Raw genomic sequence first — 26,764 nt, 5'->3', positions numbered from 1 at the left:
AATTTGTTCTCAAAATTAAATCTTAATTCTTACACGCTGTGTAGCTGGGTCTTTGCCTTGTGTCTCCTTGTGTCAGCTGCTGTTTCTAGGGAATTGTTTCTCTGGGAAGAAACCTGGTTCTCTTGTGAAAAGCCGGACTTTGAACCTTGGAGAAGTTTTTCCAAACTTCAAGGCAGTAAAAGGATTTTCCAGATTTATTTCCTAATTAAAAATAAATACTATTTTATGTATGTGGGTGCTTTGTTTCTATATATGTCTGTATACCATGTAAGTGCCTGGTGTTTGAGGAGGCCAGGAGCCTCTGGAAATGGAGTCACAGACAGTTGTGAGCTGCCATGCGGGTGCTGGGAATTGAACCCAGGTCCTCTAGAAGAGAGCTGATGTTCCTAACCTCTGGACTATCTCTCCAGTCTTCCCAGGTATATTAAAGCCTCCATGTATAGATATTTGCCCTCTGTGTTGGGTGAGATAAGCATGAATGTTACACTTTTCCCCAGCCGTGCTTTCAGGTTATTCATACTGCTCCCACATTCCCAAATGGTTATGAATTGTTCCCTATCATTTCACAGATTGTTTTCCAAGACTGGCAGAACACTTTGGACTTCATCCCTGTGCTATTCTTACCACCACAACAAAGGCATCCAGGTTTACAACTGAGGCCACTTCCAAATGTTACTTAGTCTATAGCACTTGTTACGTTTTAAAGAGTCTGATTACGGGCTTAGAACTGTGTCTCAGGGACAGGATACGTACTTAGCATGAGCAAGGTCCTCGATTTAATTTCCTACATCAACTAAGACTAAGAAAAATTAAAATGGAAAAAATATGACACCATGATTATATATATTTGGAGAGCTATGAATCTTTAATATCAGGACTAGTGTCCCCTTTCTATATTAAATATGAAGTAGGGCTGAGATGTACAGGAGAGTACTTTCTGATGGAGGATTCCCATTGGCTAATAAAGAAACTGCCTGGCCCATTTGATTGGCCAACATTTAGGTGGGCGGAGTAGACAGAACAGGAAAAAGGAAGTGAGGAAGTGAGGTAGATGGCTCAGAAAATTGCCCAGCCTCTCCTCTCTGAGGCAGACTGCCATACCTCTCCTAAGAGAGAGAGATGCAATGAAGCTCCAGCCCAAGATGGACGTATGCTAGAATCTTCCCCGGTAAGACACCACTCGTGGTGTTACAAAGATTATTAGATATGGGTTAGTCAAGATGTGAGTAAGAGGCTGAAACTAAGGGCCAGGCAGTGTTTAAAAGAATACAGTTTCCGTGTAATTATTTCGGGTAAAGCTAGCCGGTGGCCGGGAGCTGGGCAGGATGAAAAGCAGGCCTGCCCGCAGCTCCACACTACAACTTTCTGCTTTTGCAGAGGACCCAGCATCCACAGCCACCTTTGACTGAACCTCCAGAGGGTTTCACACCTTTTCCTAACCGTCATGAATGTGCACATACCCACAGACAATGTTTTTTTTTTAAATGGGAACATATAAATATAATGCACATTTACACATTTTGTTTCCCTGAGTCATGGACTACCTCTTCTGGCATGTAACTCTTACTCAAGACAATACTTGAACACTTGCTGCTTAGTTCTTTTAATGTGTCATGGTTTCCTGCTATTTGCTTTATTTATTGTTCCTAAACTTGGCAAACAGCTTCTGTTTCCTAGCTGCAGACTTCCATGGCAGGATGTAGGAGGTCCAGCAGACACAAATATCCCATGTAAACTCTTAACTGATCCATAAGTTGAATCTTGGAAAACAATAGTTTACTATGAATCCAGCATTCACTTGGGAATTATGACCAAGAACTGGCATTGAGACTTATCCTCTCTCCTTGTAGAAATGGTCTTGTTGCAAACTTATATTTTGGAAATATGACTTGAAAAAATAAATAATACTTGTCTTGGTTGAAATGTGACTTGAAAAATTAATTTAATATCTGTCTTGGTCTCTGTTACCATAACACAAACATTCTCAGGTATGTTAGAACATGAAACAAAACTTCAGCGTGTTATAAAGAAGTGGTGTTTGCTTCAGAACACTCGAAGGTTAAGGGCAGTTGTTTAGATCTCCAAGGTCTGGCTTGAATCGTAGTTGTTCAGTGACTGGCTGTCATCTTTGGACACCTCTCATTTTTCCTCATGGTAAAACAGAGATGCAAATCTTCAGGGCAGTTATTTTAACCAGGGTGACTTTGTCCCTTCCGCCAGGAACATTTGAGGATAACTACAGGAATCTTTAGAGTGCCCTAAGGAATGGTGTCCATTGACATCTGTCAGGTCTGTCAGGTGACCATCCGAGCTGGGGCCAAGCATTTCACTGCCAGTTTTCTACAGTGAGTACCATCCAGTCCAAGCATCACTAGTGCCAAGGCAAAGAAACACGGCCTTATTACTTGGGAGATCAAAATCTGTGCATAACACCTGCAATATAAGCCCTACTTGGGTGTTAGCCCCTACTATGGCCACACCTGTACTAAGATTGCTATATAATTCTCTCATTTTATTTACATATCTTTGGCTAGGGATACAGCTCAATGGTAAGCATTTGCCTAGCTTCAATTCATATTGAAAATGAACCATTACTACCACTGCACATGAATGAAGGAATTAAGGCTTTGGTTTAATTAGACAGCAGGTAACATGCTCAGACCACTGTCAGTCCAGAACAGAGCTGACTCTCAAACCCAGGTGTCTTAGTTAGGTTTTACTATTGCTTTGAAGAGATACCATGACCATGACTGAACTTACCTGGAGAGAGTGAGAAGGGAACACGGAACACAAACCCGCTTAAGAGTTTATTAGAGGGGGTGCATACAGGCCTGGGGATCGGTGTGCAGAGAGGTGGGGGGAGGTGGCGCGTCCAGCTTTTAAAAGCTGCTTAGCACATGTGCACAGGGGGTGGACGTGACTATGTTATACACTGATGACGCAGATGAGCGACTCATGCATGCGTGCAAGGGTTTAGCTGAGTCATACGTGGAAGTAACCATGCATGTGTGCACATGGGTCATGCAGGGGTCCTTTGTGCCCGAGGGCCCGTCCGCACATGCCTGCCTTTAGAACCCGGAAGTGCAGCCTTATCTGTGGCTGAATAATTACAATGGCAACTCTTATAAAGAAAACATTTGAGGGTGGCTTGCTTAGTTTCAGAGGTTCAGTCCATTATGATCATGAAGTAGAGCATGGTAGCATGCAGGCAGACATGGTGCTGGAGCTCAGAGTGCTACATCTTGTAGACAAAAGAAAGTCAGCCGACTGTCAGGATGAGTGAAGATTGAGAAAAAGACTTCAAAGCCCACCCCTACAGTGACACTTCCAACAGAAGGTGTGGCCCAGATTAAAGGTGTCCACTCTAGCCTAGATTGCTGTGTGCTCCAGCCTCCAAGTCTGGATTAAAGGTGTGTGTCATCCAGCCTTCTCCAACAAGGCCACACCTCCTAATAACCCCATTCCCTATGACCTTATGGGGGGCAAAAACATTCAAACTACCACACCAGGGTTGTTATAATGGCTCTTAACCATCCCCAAACTGAGTCTTATATAACCCATGTGTATCAGTCTCTATCTCTGTCTCTCTCTTGTTTCTCTATTGTGCTGTCTTCCTGACACCTGGGACTGGGTGACTCAACCTAAACATTCATTTTCCTTCACTATCAAAAGCAACTCCAACATAAGTCTTTCCCAATTTCACAGAACAGTTTCTTCCTTTCAGAGAATTAAAAAGGGAGATTTTATAAGAAAGGTACACAAGCGAGCATGCGAGCACACACACACACACACCTCCATACACACACACACACACACACACACACACTAATACACATTACTTCTCTAGTTATACCTTCAAAATTGTAGCCACAGCTTGAGAGATGGCTCAGGGGCAAAGATCATGTTCTGCCTGCCCTTTCAGTGGACCCTTGCTTGGCTCCCAGCACTGACATCAGTTAACTTACAACCACATGTGACTCCAGCTTCAAGGTATCTGGTGCCTGTGACACCATGTACACATATCTACACATAGCCATAATTAAAACTCTTCAAAACTTGTAACCATATTCTCAAGACATGGAAATCATGGAACACACTACGAGTGAATATTCTAGTGCTGACTCTAAGGCAGGTTACAGAAACAGAGATGGCAGAATTTAGGGACATTGAAGGTGGAGGAAGGGTCATTTAAAAAATGGAGGAGAAGCATACAAAGTGAGCTTGTATCTTGTATCTCTTCACCAGGGAAGCGGAAGCCAGAAGGTCAAGTTCAAGGCTGGCCCTAGCTACAAAGGTCCTGAGACACCATCTCAAACAGCCTAGAGAAAAGGACACAAGGAAGCATGCCGCAATGTCTAACTTTATTTGTTCAAGAGCTCCTAGTGCAAGCATCAAACAAGTCTGGGTTTTGATCTGTGAGCTCGTATCACATGTCAGGGGAGAAGCAAACTGTGACCTACGGACAAGGCTGAAGACTAAAGGTTCACGGTTAGTGATGTTGGAGGCTTGGATTTTACAGCCTAGAACCCGGCAGTTACAGGTCTTTTAGGTCCTTCTGGATGTCCCACAGGGTGTCCGCACTCTTCCTGAGCTGAGCAACCTCATCATCCTTCAGCTTCTGGTTGATAACGCTGGTCAGTCCCCGGGCATTGAGGATGCATGGGAGGCTGAGGAAGACTTCGTTCTCAATGCCATACATCCCCTGTAAGAGCAACACAAGTATTTAGACCTGGCATGAGGTCATGGAACAAATGACCAGAGGAGTTATGTTGAATACAAATGACTGTAGAAATTTGGTGAACACAAATTTATTCTCTTTTTCATTTAACTGGTCCATATGTCCACATATCTTTGGGTTTTGAAGCCAGTTTCATATTTATAGACTACACAAACTTAGACAACAAAAAAACTAACTACAAGAAGGTAGTCAGTACTTAGTTTTTAAGTCAAATACTATTTTCTGCATAAATAAACTTTGCTATATGAGTCTTTAAATGACTTTCAATGATGTCCCTTAATGAACTTTCCATCAACTCATTTTTTTCATTTTTATATTGTTTGTGCCTGGGGTGGCACATGCCTTTAATCCCAGCACTTGGAAGGAAGAAGTACACAGATCTTTGAAGCTAAACTATGCAGAGCAAGTTCCAGGACAGCCAGGGCTGAACAGAGAAATTTGTCTTGAAAAACAAAACAACAACAAAAAAATTATTTTGTGTATGTGTGTTTGTGAGTTTATGTGTGCCAATGAGTACAGGTGTCTACAAAAGCCAGAAGACAACATCAGATCCCCTGGAACTGGAGTTACAATACCATCAAGAGGTGCTGAAGAAGCAGTTAACTATCTCTCAAATGCTCTTTAAATAGCAAAATTTATTATGGGGTCAATTTCCCTATATAACTAATAAATTAATTATAGTTAACAAGTTATCTTAATCTTTAAAACTATACCTCAAACATTTTTGTACATACACCAAAGTAGATAAAATAAAAACATTCTTCTCTAGGCACCCAAAAGTCAACAATTACTCAAGTTTTCCCATACTTTCTTTGTAAACTGTCCATAGTACCCTAAGCCAAACAACTGGTGCCACACTGCACTCCTAACTACCTTTCTGTATGTGTGGGTATGCATGTGTGCATCGTGTTTCTGTGTGTGCATGTAGAAGTCAGAAGTTGGCAGCAGGTGTCTTCCTTGATGGCTCTTCACTTTACTTCCCTTTGAAATGACAGCTTGTCAATTCAGCTTCCCAGCCAGCTTGCTTACTTTTGGGGATCCCACTTACTTTCCATATTTTTTTTTTCATTCTTGGCACTGACTTGTAGAATCAACTCACTTGCTACATATGGTGTTTTAACATAACTTTACTTTTGTTCAGGGGGTTTTATTCCAATGAAGTAATGCAGTACAGGTTCGTCTCAAACTGCCATGTAGCTGAGGATGACTTTGAACTTCTGATCCTTTTGTCTCTACATCCTCAGTGCTCAGATTACAGATCTGCACAACCACACCTGATTTCAGCAGAACTGGGAAACCAAACCTAAGGCCTCATGCATGCTAAACAAGCACTCTTTCCACCAAGCTACATCTAGGCTCTGGCTTCATGTTCTTTTGGCCTCTTTTGTATGTTTGTTTCATAGTTTTTGAATTAAACTAGATTTGCTATGTTATTGAGTGCTCCATGAAAGACTGTCTATGGTTTATTACATAAGCCTAAAATGGACCTCGTATATGCTTATTTAATAGTACAGTTGAGGCAGGTTCTGAAGAGGATTCATGGTTAATAGTTTTTATGGCATACAAGGAAGATTTCTCAGAAAACGTATCAGACACTTTAGCTCCTAAAAAGTGAAGTGCTCTTGCCTTAGACTTTGGTTGGGAAGAGATCAACTATGTTTATATAAACTACAAATGCAGAAGTAACTGTGGATTGAAGCTTCCTTGTTTTTCTCTAGATGAATCTCTTTATACAACATGAGACTAGACACGCTGCTACTTCCCCCCCGCCCCCCCAGCGGTTTCTCTTACCTTCACCATCGTAGACACAGGGTGAATCCGAGACAGGTTTTTCAACATGGACTCAATGAGGTCAGCCACACTTAGCCCAATGGCCCAGTTGGTGTATCCTTTCAGCTTGATGACTTCATAGGCACTTAGGAAAAGAAACCATATGAGAGATCATTGAGCCTGACACTGAATTGACACCTGCTGTGTCTCTAATGGTGATCTTGGCCAATTTCTAAACTTTTCTGGCTTTAGTTCCTCTTAGTAAAGGAGAACATACACTTGCTTTGTAAGCTTTTTATGAACATCAAGTGAATTAATGTACAAATAAAAGCTGTAAAAATGTGAGGACTACGTGGCAGAGTGAGACACAGGTGTCAGTGAATATTTATGAAGTCATGATGGCTATGAATGTTCACTCTCTTTTCAAGATATTTTAAAATTTATGTGTGTGCACCACGTTTGTCTGTGTGTCTGTATGTGCAGCTGGGTACATGTGCACATAAATGCCAGTATCCAGGGGCCAGAGGTATCAGATGCCCCTAGAGTTGGAGTTATAAGCAATCATGAGTCGCCAGTGTGGGTGATGGGAACTTAACTCCAGTCCTTTATAAGAGCAGTACACACTCTTGATTGATAAGTTATCTCTCCAGTCCCTAAAACCATACATTTTCTACCATCATTGATTTACAAAGAAATGTATTTCCAAATGTATTAATGAATTTAGGAAACAGTGAACAAGAGAGGCCATCACTCAAATGAGTAGTAGCTTTATTCATAAAATCAAAGCACTGAAAAATCTAAGATTTTTTTTTTTTTTTTTTTTTTCCCGAGACAGGGTTTCTCTGTGGCTTTGGAGCCTGTCCTGGAACTAGCTCTTGTAGACCAGGCTGGTCTCGAACTCACAGAGATCCACCTGCCTCTGCCTCCCGAGTGCTGGGATTAAAGGCGTGCGCCACCACTACCCAGCCAAATCTAAGAAATTTTTAACCTGTAGATTTATTTTTACTACACAGTCAAAATCTCCAAGAAGAGTCATTCTAAGTAAAACTTCCATATTTGAGGTAGCAATTTTCCTGCAAGAACTTTGCAAACAATAACACTGAACGCTTGTTAGCGATAAAGCGTGGCCCTGTATGTGATGTGTGGCTTCATTTTGACAATTCATTTCTCCAGGGCCTTACACTATACACAACTAACGGGTCTATAAGAACGTTATTATCGATGACTTAACCTATACTTAATGCATCTATGAGAAGAGGTGTGATAGATAACCCTGGAGGTTAAATGGCTTCCAGTACAGTAGTCAGCTTGAGTATCGGAACCAGAAGCATCCAAGCCTGCATTTTTGGCTGCATTTCAAAGTAATACATTGTTGGGGCAAAACAATCATGAAAGAGAATAGTTGTTAACTGGGAGGAATGGCTTTAGAGAACGAAATTAATGTGGGAGACTTTTTTTAAGGGGGTGGGGTATGGCGAAGGGCAGTAAGACCAGTGCTGCTTAAATACTTTCAGCAATCTGCCCGGCTGTGTGTGCACGTGGCCATTTGTCTAACAGGGTCCAGGTTTACCTCATTGGTTGACAGGTAACACAGTGAAGGCCCTCTCCCTAGGCAGTTTCATGTTGACTGCTATAGCTGGCTTTCTATTGTAGCTGTCTCTAGATACACACAACAAATCTGACTGGTCTAAATTAATCCTGCCCACTTCTCAAAGAGACACATCAAGTGAAGAGCTTCCTGAGCAGGCTGTGTGGAAACAGCTTAGAGTTTTACCTTCTGGGACAGGACACGAACTCACCAAAGTGGGGTCACCTCTACTCACCTGTCCACCACCATCTTATGTACTTCCTTCCAGTTTTCACTGTCGTTGTCCGTTCCCATTTCAGGGTTCAGCTCCTGAAGGGAGACTCCTGCCACATTCACCCCACTCCACACAGCCACTGTGAGAAAAACAAAAATTTCTTATCTCAGATCGCAACTCTGATGCAAATTATCCCAACACCAGTTGGTACTATTCAGTGGCATCTGACTCTAGTATAGAGTTTTTATCCCCTTTGGAGGGAGTATTTGTTCTAATACTTGGCTTCAACTAGCAACAAAACTGACCTTTTAAATATATACATATATATTTAAATAAAATATACAACATGCATGTGTACATACACACATATATAATTTTTATGCATGCATGAATGTATGTATGTATGTATGTATGCGTGTGTGTATGTGTGTGTGTATGTATGTACATGTATGAGCATGTACAGGTACCCAAGGAGTCCAGAAGTGAGAGTCAAAGCAACTGGGGCTGAAGTGACAGGCAGTTGTGAGCCACCTAATGTGGGTGCTAGGAATTGAACTTGGTCCTCTGCCTTCTGCCACAGCAGCGAGCGCTCTTTGCTGAGTCATGCCTCCAGTCCCTACTACTGACCTTTGCACTCTCAACATATGTGGTTCAAAACAGTCACTGTATAATTTACAGAGAACACAAAATTCTTTCCAAATCTCTAGGTTGGTAAAAATTACAAGAGATTATAGTTTGGGACCATCCTAAACTCTCAATTTTAGAAATATAAACTTCTCTATTGGGGATTGTTTGGTAACAAAAGCCCCTTTCTTCTTAAGAAAAAAAAATCTATGGTAATTATCCCCAAACACAGTTATTATAAAAGCACACTAATATGTAAATTAGGGTCTTCATAATTTAGGGGAGAATGTCTACAAACAAACACAGGAACTGGACTTTGAAACCCCAGTCTCACGCTCCTTAGGGACTTTTGGAGAACACTGGTGACTCACAGTATGAACAAGGGCTCAGGGATAGTCCAGTGCAATTACGTAGATACAGCAGCTAAACTGCTAGGGACCAAATAAGATCCCCTTGGTCCACAGTTTCTACTGTTCCAGACTAACTAGACATCCTCATGGACTTTAAGGAAAACCATGTGATGTGGGATTCCCCTCTGTATGCTGTGAATACCATGGCCTATTGATAGAGCAGAACTTAAGTAGGCAGAGAAAACAAATACAGAGTTTAACATGGCTTCTCGCTGTTTGCTGGTGGTGTGCTGCAGCTCCTTTAAGAGAGGTTTTCCTGACCCATCTGTAGCTGTGGCTTTGAAATGCAGGCTTTCTGGGTCCTGCTGCCAGAGTGACCTCTGACTCTTTCAGGAGATCCAGCCAAGGAGCATTTAAATGGGGTCTGTGAGAAGAACGCTACAACTTGCTTTGTGGAGACATAGACCCACTGTGTGCCTAAAAATGGGGCTGTGAGCATGGCTCTCAGAGGCAGCAAACAGCTGCACCATGCTGGGCTGGGCAGGGCAAGCAGGCAGTGCCGTATTTCCTCTAGCAATGGTGCCACTTAAGTTTATAAGAAGGGCTTAACATTTTAAGAAGCACTTCTAGTCAAAAAATAATTACAGTTATACAATAAAGACAAATCAAGATGGAAAAGACCTCTAAAGGAGACAGTGTTTTAAAAATGTACATAGCCTTGGGAGAGAAAAAAAGTAAAGAGACTGTAAATGTAATATAAAAGAGTACAGATAGTAACAGATTAAAGGAGTAAAGATAAGAAAATAATTATTAAACTTGTAAAAAAGGTAACAGAGTAAAAAAATAAGCCATGTAAAGATTAAATATATGAAGAGAATTGGATTATGTGTATTATTATGTTTTCTTTAAATTTTTTGACTGTGAAGGAGCTAAGAGAGACATTTCATTATATGGGCTGCTAAGCAGAACCAACATATATATTTTAAAAGTATCTTAACTTCAAAATATGGTTCTAAGGATATGTTGCTTTGGAAAAGAGGTTCTTCTTTTGTTTTCACAGAAAATGAGACTCTGTGGATTGCTTCCAGACTAATGTGGTTTGCCTTAAACAACCCTTAAAAAATTATTTTGCCCAATAAACAGCAGAAAGCAGTTTAAAGAATTGTGCCCATATTCCCAAATATTGTTTATAAAGGTTTGTTTACATTTAAAGGGGGATATGCTAGAGATTTGCATTGGTATGGATCTTGGTTTATTGATACAAATTTAAGGTCAATTTTGTTATATGTATATTTTTGCTCTTGATTAAGATATTGTGACTGTGTAGTTCATTTAAAAATGTAATGTACAATTAAGAAATATAGGTTAATAGATAATCATCTATAATAGTCAAGCTTGTAGTCATGTTAGATTTTTTTTAGATGGACAGGCATTTTTAGATGTATTTTAGATGGATAGGCATTCTTCAAACCTTTCAAAGACTACAGAAAATGACATTTAAAATGTTTAAAATCTTAGGACTTTTATGACAGTGAGACACATCTACTCTTGGCATCACCAATCTACTTCAAAAGAATGATGGTCATCAAAGAGGCTCCTTATGGAGTGTGTTAGCCATTTGGATAAGAAACTGCTCTTGCCTGGACTGCTTAACTGGACATTCAGGACCCACAGAAAAATGACTGCTAAACTTTGCTTAAAGGTGAGACTGTCCTTTGGAGTTCTTGTTTCATGAGTCTGCCAGACATTCTGCAGGACACAGAAAAAAGTGACAGACAAACTGCCAAAATAGGCAGATCTATCTTTAAAATTTCCTGCTTTATGGAAAAGTCTGCTGGGTACTATGGGTCTGTAGGCTAAAGATGGATGCCCCAATGGTACAGAAGAACTTTGGGTGACTTTCCAGATAGCGAGATGTCTCTGTTAATTCTAGAGTTTTGGAAGTTGCTTATAATGCACTTCCTGCTTACTTAGGTAATATTATATCCTCCTGGAGTCTTTGATGGAGTTAGAGAGTAGATAGTAATAATATAGCTTTCCTTAATTATGATAAAGGATAAAATAGATATAAATATTGTAACTGTAATTATTGCTTGATACTTGCTTTGTTATATGTAATTTTACTATGCTAAAGTTAAAACCTTCCTTTTTATTTAAACAGAAAAGAGGATGTGAGGTGGGATTCTCTTCTGTATGCTGTGAATACCATTGGTGAATAAAGGAACTGCCTTGGCCTGTTGTTAGGGCAGAACTTAGGTAGGCAAAGAAAACTAAACTGAATGCTGGGAGAAAGGAGACAGAGTCAGAGAGAAGCCATGGAACTACCAGAGACAGATGCACTGAAAACTTGCTGGTAGGCCACAACCTTGTGGTGATGCACAGATTAATAGAGATGTGTTAAAATAAGATGTAAGAGCCAATAAAAAGCTAGAGCTAATGGGCCAAGCAGTGATTTAATTAATACAGCTTCTGTGTGATTATTTCGGTTCTGGGAAGCTGGGACAAATAAGCGGACCCTTTCCAACAACCATGGATCTATCTAACTGTGCCCAAGCAAGAATGACTTTTCTCTCATTCTGTATAAGTACAGGTCAATAAGGAAATAGGAAAAAACACTGCTCTAAGTCAAAATTGACACACTAATAGAACAAAGCACTGCACACCCACCGGAAAACACAGCAAAGGACCCAGAACCTGGGCAAGATTTATCTGGAAAGATAACCTTGAACTCTTCAGAAACAGACATGGATGGACATTCATGCTCCAATAATGTCAACATCAAGAAGACACACAGATCAAGAACTGCTCCAGACTAAGGAAGACTCAGGAAACAAAATGAGATACAACTCAAGATGTCAGGATGGATCCAGATGGGGAAGAGGGCCCACAGGACATCAGAGGGTGACATTTGCAAATGGCCCGTGGGTTAAATATGGGCTCAATGTTACATTTCCCAATTTTGCTTCCTGTACCGTGGTACAGGAAAAAATAAAAGAAAAAAGAAACCTCCCTAGGCTTTGGTCCCAGCAATCTGGAGACAGAGGCAGGAGGATCAGAGATCAGGGTTATCTTCTGCTACTGGGAATTCTGGGCGAAACTGGACTGCATGAAAAACAAAAGCAAAGCCACAGAACAAAGTAAAGCATGAAGCAGGAGGGAAAGATAGGACAGAAGAAATCACAAATTAAAGGACTTATGGAGAAAAGAACATGATGACTGTGATGTAATGGGGGACGGCAAACACAGTGAGACAGGCAAGCCGGCTAAGCAGGTAAGGCTGTTTGTTGCCAAGCCTAATGGCCTGAGTTTCATCCTTGGTAACTTTGTGATAGGAGGAAACCAACTCCCAAAATTGTCCTCTGATTTCCATGTGTGCAGATGTTCACACACAGATATTTTTAAAAATATGTAGATGAAGTTGGGCATGATGGCACATACCTCTACCCCCTGCACTAGAGAGGCAGAGGCAGATCTCTGTGAGTTCAAAGCCTACCTGGTCTACATGGCAAATTCCAGGACAGCTACATTGTAAAGTTCCACAGTAAGACCTTGTCTGTAAATCAACCAAAAAAAAAAAAAAAAAAAAAAAAAAAAGGAAGAAAAGAAAAGAAAGAAAGATAGCAAGGTGGATGGATGCATGCATGCATGGATGGGTGGATGGGTGGATGGATGGATGGATGGATGGATGGATGGATGGATGGGTGGGTGGGTGGATGGGTGGATAGGTGGGTGGATGGGTGGGTGGGTGGATGGGTGGATGGGTGGGTGGATGGGTGGGTGGATGGATGGATGGATGGGTGGATGGATGGGTGGATGGATGGGTGGATGGATGGGTGGGTGGGTGGATGGATGGATGGGTGGATGGGTGGGTGGGTGGATGGGTGGATGGGTGGATGGGTGGGTGGATGGGTGGATGGATGGATGGATGGATGGATGGATGGATGGATGGATGGGTGGGTGGGTGGATGGATGGATGGGTGGGTGGATGGATGGATGGGTGGGTGGATGGACAGATGGCAGCAAAAGCAAACTGGAATAGAATCAAAAATACAACTATACTACTTCTAAATTTTTTCTGAAATATAACAAAGCATATAAAACTAAAATTCAAAATAAATCAAAAAAAAGAACAGTCTACATAAGCTGAAAGCACAAAGGAAATCATTTTTCTTACCGCTGGAGTCACCATGTTCTCCCAGAATCCACCCATGGCAACTGCTGGGATGAATGCCAAGCTTCTCAGCCATAAGGTAGCGAAACCGAGCAGAATCCAGGTTGCATCCACTTCCGATCACACGGTGCTTAGGTAACCCGCTTAGTTTCCAGGTGACATAAGTAAGAATATCCACTAGATATTTTAGAAAAAAAGAAAGTATTTGGAAGTGCTGAACCAATTAGAAGGTGTTCTGGCCTCTCCCTCTCCATATGCCCCTCTCTTGGGTGAGATGTGACCTAAAAGACGTCTGTAACTTAACTTTTCAGAATCAGGTTCAGACAGATAAAAATGAAGTATTTGTAAAGAAATGTAAATATGAAATATATAAAAACCATGCACATGTATTATTTGACATAAGAATATCTAGGAGCTTTACAAGTCAATGAACTTTACCATGAAAGAAAGAAAAGGGCTGGTTCAGCCCTCACTGGGATAGCTTGACTAAGAATGTCCCCCACTGGCTCCTGTAGCTGAATGCTTGGTCACCAGGGAATGATCAGAAGAATCAGGAGGCATGGCCTTGTTGGACTAAGTATGGCCTTATTGGAGTACGTGTGGCCTTGCTGGAGGAAGCATGTCAGTAGGGAGTGGGCTTTGAGGTTTTAAAAGCCCATGCAAATCCCAGGCTCCCTCCCTCTGCCTATGGATCAGGATGTAAAACTCTCAGCTATTGCTCCAGCACCATGTCTGCCTGCTTGCTGCCCTGCTTCCTGCTATGATAATGGACTAAACCTCTGAAACTCTAAGTCAGCCCCAATTGCATGCTTTATTTTGTTATAAGTGTTGCCTTGGTCATGGTGTCTCTAACAGCAACACGGCACTGACAAACACACTTAGATTGCCCCCAGTTCTAACAGTCTGTGGCTGTGGAGGTTGTCATCACAAACAATGTCACTTCTAGGTTAGCAAGGGCTGCCGGGATGCATTTTCTTGAGTATGATATTGTCTAACAAGTTATCATGAAATTCATGTCATTACTGTATCATGGTTGGGCAGCTGCTATGTAACCTTCACCCCCGTGTGGCACAGTGGTAAGACGTTTGCTGCATCATAGAAGGTAAAGGCTATGTTGGAAAGAAATGGAAATATGCACACTGTTGGAAAAGAAGCCAACAGAGAGTTTGATGATTCCCCCCAGTGCACTCCTCTGTGCAGCCTGGCAAAGGTATTTTAAGCACACTCTGCCTGAATAATGCCTTTGTATGCCAACTTGAATGCATCAGAAGTGATCCCCCCTGCAGAAGTGGTCCCCACCCTGCAGAAGTTCCCTGAAGACTCAGACTAGGAAGGTTTACCGTGGGAGTGATATAATCAGTGGTGACTGAAACAGGACCTGGATATGGAATAATATAGCTAGCTCTCTGCCATTTCTGTCCTACAATGACCTGGTGCACATGTTTACCTACAAGACTGAACCATTCAGGAAACCCCAGTCTAGACTCATAAAGAATGGGGATACAGAAATGATCTCCTAACAGGTCCCAACCCCCAGTACCAGGGGAACTGCAGCGATCCCCAAGTTTCTTTATAATCCTCCAAGGAAGGGTCAGAGATATCGTTACCATTTTATCAGCATTCTGTCTATGCCCACCATCATGTCATATCATGGATAATAAACTACAGACCGAAGATGGGTGACCCTGACCTGAGCTGGGGCACAGCTCAACTGTTAGAATACTAACCTACCATGCAGTTCAATTCCCAGTGTACCCCAAAACAAGCGTGTGTGCATGTATATATGTGCGTGTGCGCGTGCACGTGTGTGTGGTGTGTGTGTGCAACAGAGATGGAATTTTAGCCATTTGTTCTGGCACATGATAAAGTAAAATTTACTTACAAAACCTTAAATTGTCCTTAGGAAACGTTCTTTTTATAAACAGAAAGGAAAAAAAAAGGCTAAGGCAAGAAAATGTCAAACAAAAACCAGCCTGGCCATTTCAAAATCACTTTCTTTGCAAGATGGTGACAGAGAAGTAATTGATACCAGGTTCTAAGAGCTGACTCTGTTTTTAAGAAGTTTTATTTACTTTTGTTTTATGTGTGTTTATTTACCTATATCTCCATGTGCCACTTGCAGAGGCCAGAAAAGGACATTAGATCCCCCAAAACTGGAGTTACAGAGAGTTGTGAGCCACCATGTGGGTGATGGGAACCGAATCTGGGTCCTCTGCAAAGGCAGCTGGGGGCTCTTAATTACCAAGTCAAGGGGCTTAACTCTCCAATCCCCTTTGGGAGATGTGACTATTTTATCTCTTGTGCTGAGTTATCAATTCAAATGAATGGCTCACTAGCAGCTTGGTGGTGTGGACTTTGCTTCGTGCATCCACTCTGATGGCCCGGCAGAGGCTCTAAACAATGGCATCATATAATTTTTATTATTAGGCTAACAGAGGTGGTGTCAGGGACTGGAGTTGTGTTATATATGGCGTATGCACACAAGAGCACACACATACCTGTGCGAGTGTGAAGGCCAAAGGTCTATGAGTCTTCCTCAGTTGCTCCCCATCTTATTTTGAGATGGGGTTTCTTAACTAATCCAGAGTTGGCTAGTTTGGCTAGGATGGCTGGCCAATGAGTACCAGGCAACCTCCTGTTGCCATCTCCCTAGCACTGAAATTAAAACTGAGTGTCCCCAAGCATGGCATTTTACATGGTTGCTATAGATCCAAACCCAAGTCCTTACGTTTTCGTAACATATACTTTGCAGGGTCGTCGCCCAGCTCCACCTTTACAGCATTAACAAATGCCTTCCAGCTCTACAGCACACATGGATGAAACAAAAAGATAAAACCAAAACCCCACCATACAAAACTCACGTCTTTAAACATTTGGCCTGGGATGGAGCCATCTGTTTTGCAAACACCATCTTTCTGCACCAGTAACAGAAGACATGTGAACCAACTCTGCCAGTAAGTGAACCCAAAACAAAGTCCCCAAAAGCGAAGCAGACAGAACAGAACCAGACAGGCCACTGTCACAGTTAAAGCCTCGTGTCAGTACCTGGGTTGGACACCACAATGATGGTGCAGTCAGGGCTGTACTTGACGATCTGAGGTATAATGAACTTGAACACATTGACATTTCTCTGCACCAGGTTGAGTCGGCTCTCTCCCTCCTGCTGACGGACTCCCGCGGTCACCACCACGATCTTAGAATTGGCTGTCACCGAGTAATCTTGAAGAGAAATGGCAAAGGAGGGAACCTTAAATTCAACTCCTGGGCCAAACAGGCCATCTATGGTATGCTCTGGAAGCTTCACTATGCATAAGCCTCCAGAACTTACAAGAGTTAAAGTTTCTGTATTAAAAGACTGTGTTTTAAAAAGATTGTGTGTGTGTGTGTGTGTGTGTGTGTGTGTGTGTGTGTGTGTAGATGCGGGCATCAGATCCTCTGGAGCTGGAGTTGTAGGTGTTGTGAGCTGCTCACACAAGTAGTGTGGACCAAACCTAGGTCCTCTGGAAGAGCAGCACAAAGTAGTCAACTAAATACTAGGCTATTCCTCCAGCCCCTATTTAAAGGTTTTCAGAGCTGGGTGGCAGTGGTGGTACACAGCTTTAATCCCAGCACTCAGGAGGCAGAGGAAGGTAGTGTGAGTTCCTGGCCAGCCTGGTGTACAAGAGCTAGTTTCAGGACAGGCTCCAAAGCTACAGAGAAACCTGATCTCAAAACAAACAAACAAAAAAGGAAAGAGAAAAAGCTTCTGCAGCTGCATTTTTCTTCCCTGAGAGACAACGAAGCAACCCCACTTTAAAACTGGCAAATAATGAACCAGGGAGATACCCTAAAATATGTCTGTGGCTAAGAAGTCCATTGTATTTTAATGAAAAGCTGAAACATGTCAGTGAGCCCACAGCCCAGCAGACAGGCTTTTCACAATCACGATGAAATTACGGTTTTGCATATTCCTGTTAGTAACACACAATACAAATAAAACTCAATTTTAAGTTTCTCTTTAGCCATATAATGCTACTGATATTTATAAAGGAAAAAGTGTTAAGTTTTGATTGGAAATCAAATTTTGATTTCTAATATTCCATGTACCAAGGGATGGGACACACTTCTAATACCAGTACTCAGGAGGTTGTACCAGGATTGCCATGAATTCAAAACCAGTATGAGTTACACACTTATGTATTATACAAATATATACATGTGTATGCAAAGGCATGCATGAGTGCACGTGTGTGTGTGTGTGTGTGTGTGTGTGTGTGTGTGTATGTATGTGTATATCTTTAAGAGAGTCTCACTATGTAGCCCTGTCTGGCTTGGAACTCATTATGTAGACCAGGCTAGCCTAGAACTGCCTCCCTCTGCCTCCTGAGTGCTGGGATTATATGTGTGTGCCACCATACCTGGTTGTAACATATTTGTTAAGGAAGATTATTTATGTTCTATAGCATTAACTTTTGGAGAAGACTTTATTTTTCTGCTAAGGAAGTGTTGACGCCATCAAAAAATTCCAACACAATAGCTCATTCACATCACTAATGCAGAAGATTAACAGTCTTTTCCCATAAGATGCAAGGACTGGGGGCTGGAGAGATGGCTCAGTGGTTAAGAGCACTGACTGCTCTTCCAGAGGACCCAGGTTCAATTCCCAGCACCGACATGTCAGCTCACAACTGTCTAAAGATCCAGTTGCAGGGGATCTGACACCTTTACACCAATGCACATAAAATAAAGTTAAATAAACCATAAAAAAAGATGCAAGGACTGGTCTTATCTCCTCCTTATGACTGTGTTCTGAAGGTGGAATGACAAACCCAACCACCTGACGCAGGACTCTGAATGCTACATAAGTAACAGTCATTAGCTGGCTTCTTCCAGGCCACCAGTCCCTGGATGCAGAAGGAAAGAAGAAACCACAACATTGTATTTATCAAGACGGGAAGAAAAAATGAGCTGAGGAACTAGAGGACAATTTGGGATAAACGAAACACAGATTACTTGAAAACTGAGATATTACATATAGTCATTCTGGGGTTTTATTGTTTTATAGAAGGTATATTTTAAAGATGATTTTTTAAAAAAGAAAACATCCAAATTTTAGTTCAGAAAACAAGCTGCACTGCCAAGCACAGCCCTGCACACCTATAATCCTGGCAGCTAGGAGAGGCTCGCCTCAAGTGCATAGTGAGTTCAAGGCAACCTGGATTCCATGAGATCTGTCTCAAGCAAGCAGAATGAACAAAACCCACGTGTCTGTAAAGTAAAGCTGACAAAGATGGCGGCTGGTATGTGGAGCACAGGACCACATTCTACAGGGATTCTCAAAGACAGAACGTGTTCACATGCTATGTGCATCTAAAGCAAAATCTCCAGAAAACAAATTTCTAGAAACTGATGCAAAAAGGTTAGCTTGTCTGAGGACAATACAGACGGAAAACACCACCACACATTACAGCCTGAGATTCTCTCCTGGTGATATGGCCACAGTAGAAATGAGAAGAATCTCATTTTTAATGATTATACGATATATATATATATATATATATATATATATATATATATGAAGTAGAATTAAGAACAAATTGTAAATTAAATAGGGGACCATTTCTAGGTAGATGGAACTTTTGTAGTATATGAAATTACTAAAGCAGATCATGAGCATTTTGTCGTTAGCAATTATTAAAACAATCACCCCACAACTGCAATTTTTCCTAGTTAAAAAAATAATTTTAACTGGGTGGTGGCGGCATACATCTTCAATCCTAGCCCACAGGAGGCACAGGCAGGTGGATCTCTGAGTTCAAGGCTATCCTGGTTTACAGAACAAGTTCTAAGAAATCCTGTCTCAAAACCAAACCCAACAACAAACCCAAAAAACAACAATAAAACCCAAAAAACAAACAAAATTTAGGCTAGAGTATAACTCAGGGGATGTTGGGCACTTGCTCCACATCCAGCAAGACCCTGGGCATCAGCACCACAGGTAGTAAGCAAATGATCAGTTTGTCATGCTGGAGAGTACATTCCCACCATCTATCTGTTATAAAAATTCTTTCCCGTAAGAACCCTTGTAGTACGGAAAGAAATTACCTACCTTTATCCGCCACGATTTTAGAAGTCTGAAGAAACAAGCTCCCGTGCTGCAGATCCATCATCTCTCCTTTGAGCTTGTCTTCCAGGACATCCACAAGGGCAAGTTCATCAGCTAGGGACTAGAAACACAATAGCAGGTATTCATTCCTATCACAGTTTGAATATGAAGTCTCCCACAGGCTATGAGTTCTGAACACATGGCTCACAGCTAGCAGTGCTGTCTGTGGAAACTAGAACCTTGAGGACTTGAAGCTTCACTGGAGAAGGGGGTCAATGGGGATGGGCTTGGGGTTCACATTATAGCTGGCTTTTACTTCCCACCTTATCTTTGCAGCCTGATCTACAGAGATATTCATAAACATGCCTTCCCTGCCATGATGGTCTGTGAGGGAAAATAATCTACATTCTCATTTGAATTGCTCACCAAATGTTTGAGTATAAATATAGCACCCTAAGTTACACAAGGAAGGTTTAGCACCAATATATTCTAAAGAAGTCTTTTACAAATGGCTAAGCACTCAATGTCTAAAATCCTCAACTTTGGTGTTTGGTCTTCAATGACGATTCAAGAGAAATACCAAAGATTCCTTGTGAAAGTTAAGTTGGTTCATTAAAAGACACATTGCCTACACATTATATATACATATATGAACATATATATATACATGAACAAATATGTACATATATGAACACACACACATATCTATGAGAGAGACAAAGACAGAAGATAGATAATAAAGACTGACTCAGAACATTAGAAGTGTGCTTTGATGTCATCATAATTCAGAGGGCTCCTGGAAGGGTGATCTATTTAAATCTCCAAAGGTGAGTTCACGGTGGAGTTGAACGTGGTTGAATCCTAGAATGCCCAACATGGCAGGAAGGGCAGGCAAGTCTTAGGATAAAGAACCAGCCCTTGGGAACCAATCCCTAAGCACAGGGATAGACAACAACTCTGTATCAAATATGGGCACAAACTTTTATCTACTTCTTACTTATATGTGTTTGGAAAACTTTTAAAGACAACTGTTCTTCTGCATGCAGCATCTAAGAGCCCACAACACCCTCATTTTCATTTTCTAGTTCTAAATTAGCACCTTCTCACTTAATAATAGCCTAATATTCTGTAACCACACCCAGCACCAGCAATTCCAATCGTCTTTTAGTAATAGCACAACACAATCCAGTGGTTATGTCAAAAAGCACGACACAGGATGTCAGTGCCTCTGCGTCAGTGGGTGTAGAGAATTAGCTTTGAAGTGCATGTTTAGCTGAAGGAAGCAGGAGAGTCAGCACCTAAAAAAAACAACCAAAGTGCTGAATATAGCCGACTGTGTGTACCGCACACCCTCCACAAGCGGAGATACACAAAGAGATGCATGGCCAAGGACTGATGCTGCGGATGACTCAAATCTCTCTACCTACATCTCCACAGCTCATGCATTTACTGTGCCTATAAATAACCTATTAAGGCAAGAATGCTAATGTAGAAATCTTTTTAATCAAGAAGAATGGACGTAGGTTTTGAATTCTGCCTCTTAGTTAATAAATGACTGACATCAATGGGTTGGTATTTGATACCAGCAATTTTATATTCAAGTTTGAGATTTTTTATGGGAGGAAAAGATATAACTTTTTAAATAATTAACCAGATGGGGAAGTACCATTCACTAATTTGCATTTTTGAGCTTGTCCTAGCCTAGGGATATGTATTAAAATATTCTGAGCAGCCGCAGTGGGCTGCAGGAACCAGGGCTACAGTTCTCTCCAGTGTCCTGTGCTGCTGTCTGTGGCACTGGGTGGGTTATTCACATTAAATAAGTACATTATTTTGTGGTGCTGAGGAACCGAATCCAAGGCCCTGTGCGCTGCAGGAAAGCTCTGTCTCTGAGCGTATGGTATCTCTATGGTCAACTTTAGAGTCTTTTGTCAGACACGTGAAGGGACAGCCATGTGTGCAGCTCACGTGACAGTGGACAGGTGACATTATTTCTCTTGCCTCAGTTACTTTGTCTCAAAACAAGGAAAAGAAAAGTCCTCTGTTAGGAGGATGTGGTGTTACGGGCCAAGAATTACAGCATCGGGAAGGTTGAGCTGACGCAGAACTGTCACGAGATTGAGGCCAGCCTGGTTTGAAGGAGACCCCGTGGCAAAACAGTAGCATCTACCCCCCAAAAGCTTTTTTAACCTATCAATTGTTTAGAATAAAGCACTTTAATAGCACTGTACATGGTATATTTGGCATGCACTTATTTTTTTTAAAAGACATGTAAGCTCAACTGTTTTTGTTCTGATCAAACAAAGAGGGCACACTCAACTAAGACAATTTAAAACCCCTATAATGCCAGGCGGTGGTGGCGCACGCCTTTAATCCCAGCACTCGGGAGACAGAGGTAGGCGGATCTCTGAGTTCGAGGCCAGCCTGGTCTACAAGAGCTAGTTCCAGGACAGGCTCTAGAAGCTACAGGGAAACCCTGTCTCGAAAAAAAAAAACCAATAAATAAATAAATAAATAAATAAAACCCCTGTAATTCAGGAGACTCTCACATATCATGGGTATCTAGTCAATTAAAAGCAGCCAGAAAAAACAAGCAAAAGGGCACAGTGCACACTGATCAATTCTTTGATAACTACTTCTCAGTTAAAAGATTCACAATTTGATCCTTTAGAATTTAAAATTTACACACTGGAGAGACGGCTCTGTGGTTAATGGCAAAAGCTACTCCTGCAGAGGAACCAGTTTGAATTCCCAGCACTCACATGGTGTCTCACAACCATTTGTAACTTCAGATCCAACACCCTCTTCTGGCCTCCTCAGGCATGAATGCACATACATTCTGGCAAAACATGCATACACATAAAATAAATAAGAAAAAGAACCTAAAGTTTGGGGTCAAGTCTTGGGGCACATAACCCTAATCCCAACATTCAGGAGGTGGAAGCAGGAGGGATCACGACTTTGAAACCAGTGTGGGATACACATAGAATCTCAAAAGCAATGAGAATAAAAAGTGCTGGGAACGCACCCAGGAACTGAGCTGTAGAATGCTCATCTAGCATTCAGAAGAGTCCTGTGCTCCGTCCCCAACAAAACAACAACAACCCATTAAACTTCACGAACAGAAGGAATATGCTTGGTCAGAGGGGGAAGCCTCCGCACAAAGAGTCAGTGTACTCTGTGGCGGGGGAGGTGCTGCTCGTGTGAGCATGGCTTCTCTCTTCCTACACGCAAGGACGCTCTCAGAACCAGCAAGGCCTCAAGTCACTAAAGTCAGAGAAGCAAGGAAAGAAACGGTGCTGTGAACCACATGGTCTGTAAGCACAGCCAAGAGTCTAGGCAGCGAAAGGAAGAGTGAGTCTGGAGACACAAAGTCAGCCTGAAAACTGACGCCCAGAGCTGTGGACGGCAATGATTATGTGAGAATTTGTCCTGTTCTTAGAAGACGTGCTGGGGGGCTTAGAAAGCTTCATCTCATCAAGATATTCTCAAATGTTTTAGGAAACTCATACATATGCACATAATACGTATACACATACATACATATATACACACATACATACATATATGTATACATACATATACATATACACATAATGGAGGAGGCCAGAGAGATGAGAAAGGAGGGAGAGGGAGGAGAAGAGGGAGGGAGAAGACAGCAAAATGTAGAGGGCTGGCAAACATGAATGACGCATACATGGAAATGCTGATTTATTAAGATAATTCTTATACATTTTCTGGTAAGTTTGAAATCATTTCCAAATAAAGCCACAGGTTTAAGGTTTGAGACTAGTAAGACGTTCTTTCAACAAGCCACTCTACAAAAATCCCCTAAGAAGAGAAAGCAGAGACCACTACATCTGAATTTTCCAGTAACTCATTCAACCACAAGTCTCAGTTTATCACCATAGAAATGAGGCAAGTTACCATGCTGTCCTCCTGATGTGACACCCACCCCAACGGGTTAATCACAAAGAAGTCCCCAAAAAGCATATACTGAAGAGGATGGCCCCGAAACTGACATGGACCAGTAGAAAAAAAAGTCAAAGGCTTGCGAGACAGAGAAAAAGAAGCGTGGTAAGGACATAAAATGCTTGTCTTGGATGGAGGCAAAATCAGCTATAACAGATGTGATTTTGACAACATGGAGAATTTTAAATGTGAGTATGATGGGGGATACCACACTACTATAGCAGTGTTAAGAAATCCCTGGGTGGTCACACACAGTGACCAGTACCCTCTGATACTGTACAAGTACTGAAAGATAAGTAAGCGTGACCCTACAAGTTACTTCAGATTGCTGAGGGTGGGCTGTGCAGCTAGAACATGTAGAACATGCATTCCTGCAGCACGTGTGACCTCTCTTGCTCTTAAAACATACCTTTCCCAGAATGCTGATAGCACATGCCATTCCAACTTGTCCAACGCCTACAACAGTAATCTTATTGTTCGGGGTAGCCGCTTCCTCTTCTGCGACTGGGGCAATGAGCTTTTCCTTAAGGGTTGCCATGTTGCCTACAAGAAAAGGGTGATCAATGCATTTTACATGAGTGGAATCTGAGTGAGAAACAGCCTAAAATAACAGAGCTTCATGCCGAGCAACAAGGAGCCTCAGGGTGGTCTAAACACAGAATGCCTTTGCGGGAATCACATCTCACCTAATGGACGATTTAAACACAGGAAAATTCTCTAGGAGCTTAAAATAAAAGTTCTTCCCCTGGGCAGAGGACTCTACACAAGCAATTAAGTTGTTATCATCACTCCTATGACCTTCTTTGTTATAACCGCTCATTACTGGCTAAAGGGTAGAGACATTTGTACTTAAATAAGCTATTTCTTTCCATTGTCCCTCCCTATAAGAAATTTATATACCACCATGTCATTCAGCTAACTTATATTTATAGCTTTTTTAAGCCAACAGAAATGATTATAATTCCCATTATAAATAATTACTTTCACTCCGGGAGGGCAAAGCCTGAGTTTTGTGCTTTAAATCTCATGAAACATTCTGTGCTGCTCTGCCCTCCTCACAAGTTTCTCCCTCACAACCAAGTATCAGATTTAGTAACCTATGCTGATTACTTTGTTGCTGTTAGCTTAGTTTATCACAGCTGAGGCGCTGGTCCCCTATTCATAGCCCATCCTGTTCTTCCCACAGCCGTTTTCACTTTTAACCCCTGAAGAGCTAAGTGGCAAAACCCGACTTTGCTCGCTGCTGTGTGAAGACCCTGTTAAGTTGTCCCGAAGGAAGTAGCTGGAGTCAATAACGACTACTGCAGTCTGTAGCTTGTTAGTTATTTTAAACAGTTTCTCCAAACGGTACCACTCCAGGGGATATTTTGCCTTAGAGAATCACGTTTGCAGCTTCCTGGCGGACACAATGACTGAAAAGCCTCCAAAGGGCTGGGACAAAGCACTTAAAGCGAATTCAAACAGACCCTATATTTTAAGCGGCTTCAACAGAGCGGCTGTCTTTCTCCAGTAAGAAAAGCACGGCCTCCCCAACCCCTGCCCACACCAAGTTTATTTTTGTTAGTTGGCTTAAAATCTGTTAGGTAGGTTCCAGAAAGCATTAGGAAGGCCTGGAATCCCAGCAGTTAGAGGAGATGGAGGCAGGAGGATCAGGGGAGGTCAAGGTCAGACTCCATCACAGTCACTCACTGAAATCTTGAGATTCCTGGGAGCTTGTCGTGTGTGTGTGTGTGTGTGTGTGTGTGTGTGTGTGTGTGTGTGTGTGTGTGTGTGTGTGTGAATCCAGAATGGGAAAGCAGAAGCTTTCTCCAGCTGGGCTGTCCTGAAAACATTTTAAATTGGTTTGGGTAATTTCAAAAGCGACACTGCTGAAGATCCAGCAAGCACAGGCAGACTCAGCTGTGTAGAGAAAAGTACACATTCTCTTCCCAGCGCCCAACAATGGTAGAAAATAAGGAAATGGTAAGCGTTGTAGCAGGCCTGGCGTCAAATCTGAGAGGTGACTGTAGTGAGAGATAAACTGGAACAAACAAAACATGCTAGTCTCAGGGTCCCCCACATCCCCTCCCCTGCGGACTTGAACAAGCCTCAGGGACTAAGGTCCCCTCCGCAGGGGATCTTTCCGTGTTAACTGTTAAAGCCCAGGTTTTTCCTCGAATTTCCCCACCCCAGGTTGGGGCTCACTAGCTTCGCGGCCCACAAGCCACCTCTCCTGTGCAAAGCAGGTCGCAAGGGAGGCAGCAGTGCACATCTCGGATAAAGTCTCCGGGGGCAAGTCTAGGCCTTGCACACTGAACGCAAGAAGTAAACAAAACCTTAGTGCATCCTAGAGGCACAGCAAGCGCAGATACTCAACTGCGGGCGGGGGGTGGGGGAGGAGGAGGTAGCGTGAGTCGGGGATGAAGCCGGACGTTTAGGACTGAACTTTGCTTTATCCCCATTCCTACAATCGCAGGGAACTTAATCCATCACTAGGTGCAAGGCCTTCCAACCTTCACAGGACCCACTTGTAACGCCGGATTCCCTGGCACTTAGGCTCGTGCCCCCAGCCTGCACCCCAGAGGGTGAGTGATGCGTCCGCCACCTGCCGACCAAGGACTTGGTGGGACTAGGTTCACTTACGCTTGTACAAGTCTCTCCCTCGATAGCACACAGGCCTGGGACCAGCCTGCAGGATGCCCAGAGTTCAGCCCCAGCCTCCTGCCCACCTCTGCTCTCTGGGCTGGACGCCAAAAACCGCCAGGCAGAAAGAGGCTGGAGCTGAGATGCTCAGAGGCAAAGGCCCCAGAAGGTGGATGTGTCGTAGCTCCTTCCTCCTGTTCCGCCAAACAATTACGCCTCTTCGCTCCCTACCCCCAAAACACACCCTGCTGTTCTGTGAGTCGGGCTTTGGGGTCTTGGGTCAAACCTACCGGACAAAAAGAGACTCTGCCTCGCGCTGAGGAAGAGAAACCACCGCAAAGTCAGCAGACTGCACCGCCGATCCTAGATCTGCAAGGAGGAGGAGGAGGAGGAGGAGGCGGGGCCCGCTGCCCTCCAGCCTCCTAGCTTTCTCTATTGTGATTGGAAACCCGAGCCGGGTCTACCACTCCCCTCGGCTCGCTCAATCCCCTTCAAGGACAAGGCTGCAGTGAGCACACGCTCTCCCCCTCTCCCTCTCTAAAAGTTGGAGGTCACCTTCTGGCAGCCAGGGCATTCTCCCAGCTTGAGGTCTGGCTCTCACTGTGGCAGTTGTCGCCCAAACCTGCCTCT

The 26,764-nt window shown here is 42.7% G+C and overlaps 1 protein-coding gene across 1 annotated transcript; it reads right to left on the bottom strand.

The window, feature by feature from the left end:
• Positions 1 to 4,344: 4,344 nt before the first annotated feature.
• Positions 4,345 to 26,531, bottom strand: Ldhb (lactate dehydrogenase B). The gene is made up of 8 exons (XM_038319134.2): positions 26,425 to 26,531; positions 23,922 to 24,055; positions 19,544 to 19,661; positions 16,501 to 16,674; positions 13,459 to 13,632; positions 8,332 to 8,449; positions 6,530 to 6,653; positions 4,345 to 4,702 (listed from the first exon to the last, which is right to left on the bottom strand). The coding sequence occupies exons 2-8, from the start codon at positions 24,048 to 24,050 to the stop codon at positions 4,535 to 4,537; spliced, it is 1,005 nt and encodes a 334-aa protein (XP_038175062.1). The 5' UTR covers positions 24,051 to 24,055; positions 26,425 to 26,531; the 3' UTR covers positions 4,345 to 4,534.
• Between the last annotated feature and the right edge of the window lie 233 nt (positions 26,532 to 26,764).

The sequence above is a fragment of the Arvicola amphibius genome, chromosome 2 (genome assembly GCF_903992535.2).
Source record: "Arvicola amphibius chromosome 2, mArvAmp1.2, whole genome shotgun sequence".
NCBI classification, from domain to species: Eukaryota; Metazoa; Chordata; class Mammalia; order Rodentia; family Cricetidae; genus Arvicola; species Arvicola amphibius.
Note: the sequence above shows the minus strand (reverse complement) of the source record. Positions and strands in the feature narration are given on the sequence as shown.

Excerpts from the sequence above, each read along its gene's own strand:
- Ldhb (XM_038319134.2), bottom strand. The coding sequence starts at position 24,050 with ATGGCAACCCTTAAGGAAAAGCTCATTGCCCCAGTCGCAGAAGAGGAA. Across the intron at positions 19,662-23,921 it reads CTATCAGCATTCTGGGAAAG|TCCCTAGCTGATGAACTTGC; the intron begins GTATGTTTTAAG and ends TTGTGTTTCTAG. Across the intron at positions 4,703-6,529 it reads CTGTGTCTACGATGGTGAAG|GGGATGTATGGCATTGAGAA; the intron begins GTAAGAGAAACC and ends TTGCTCTTACAG.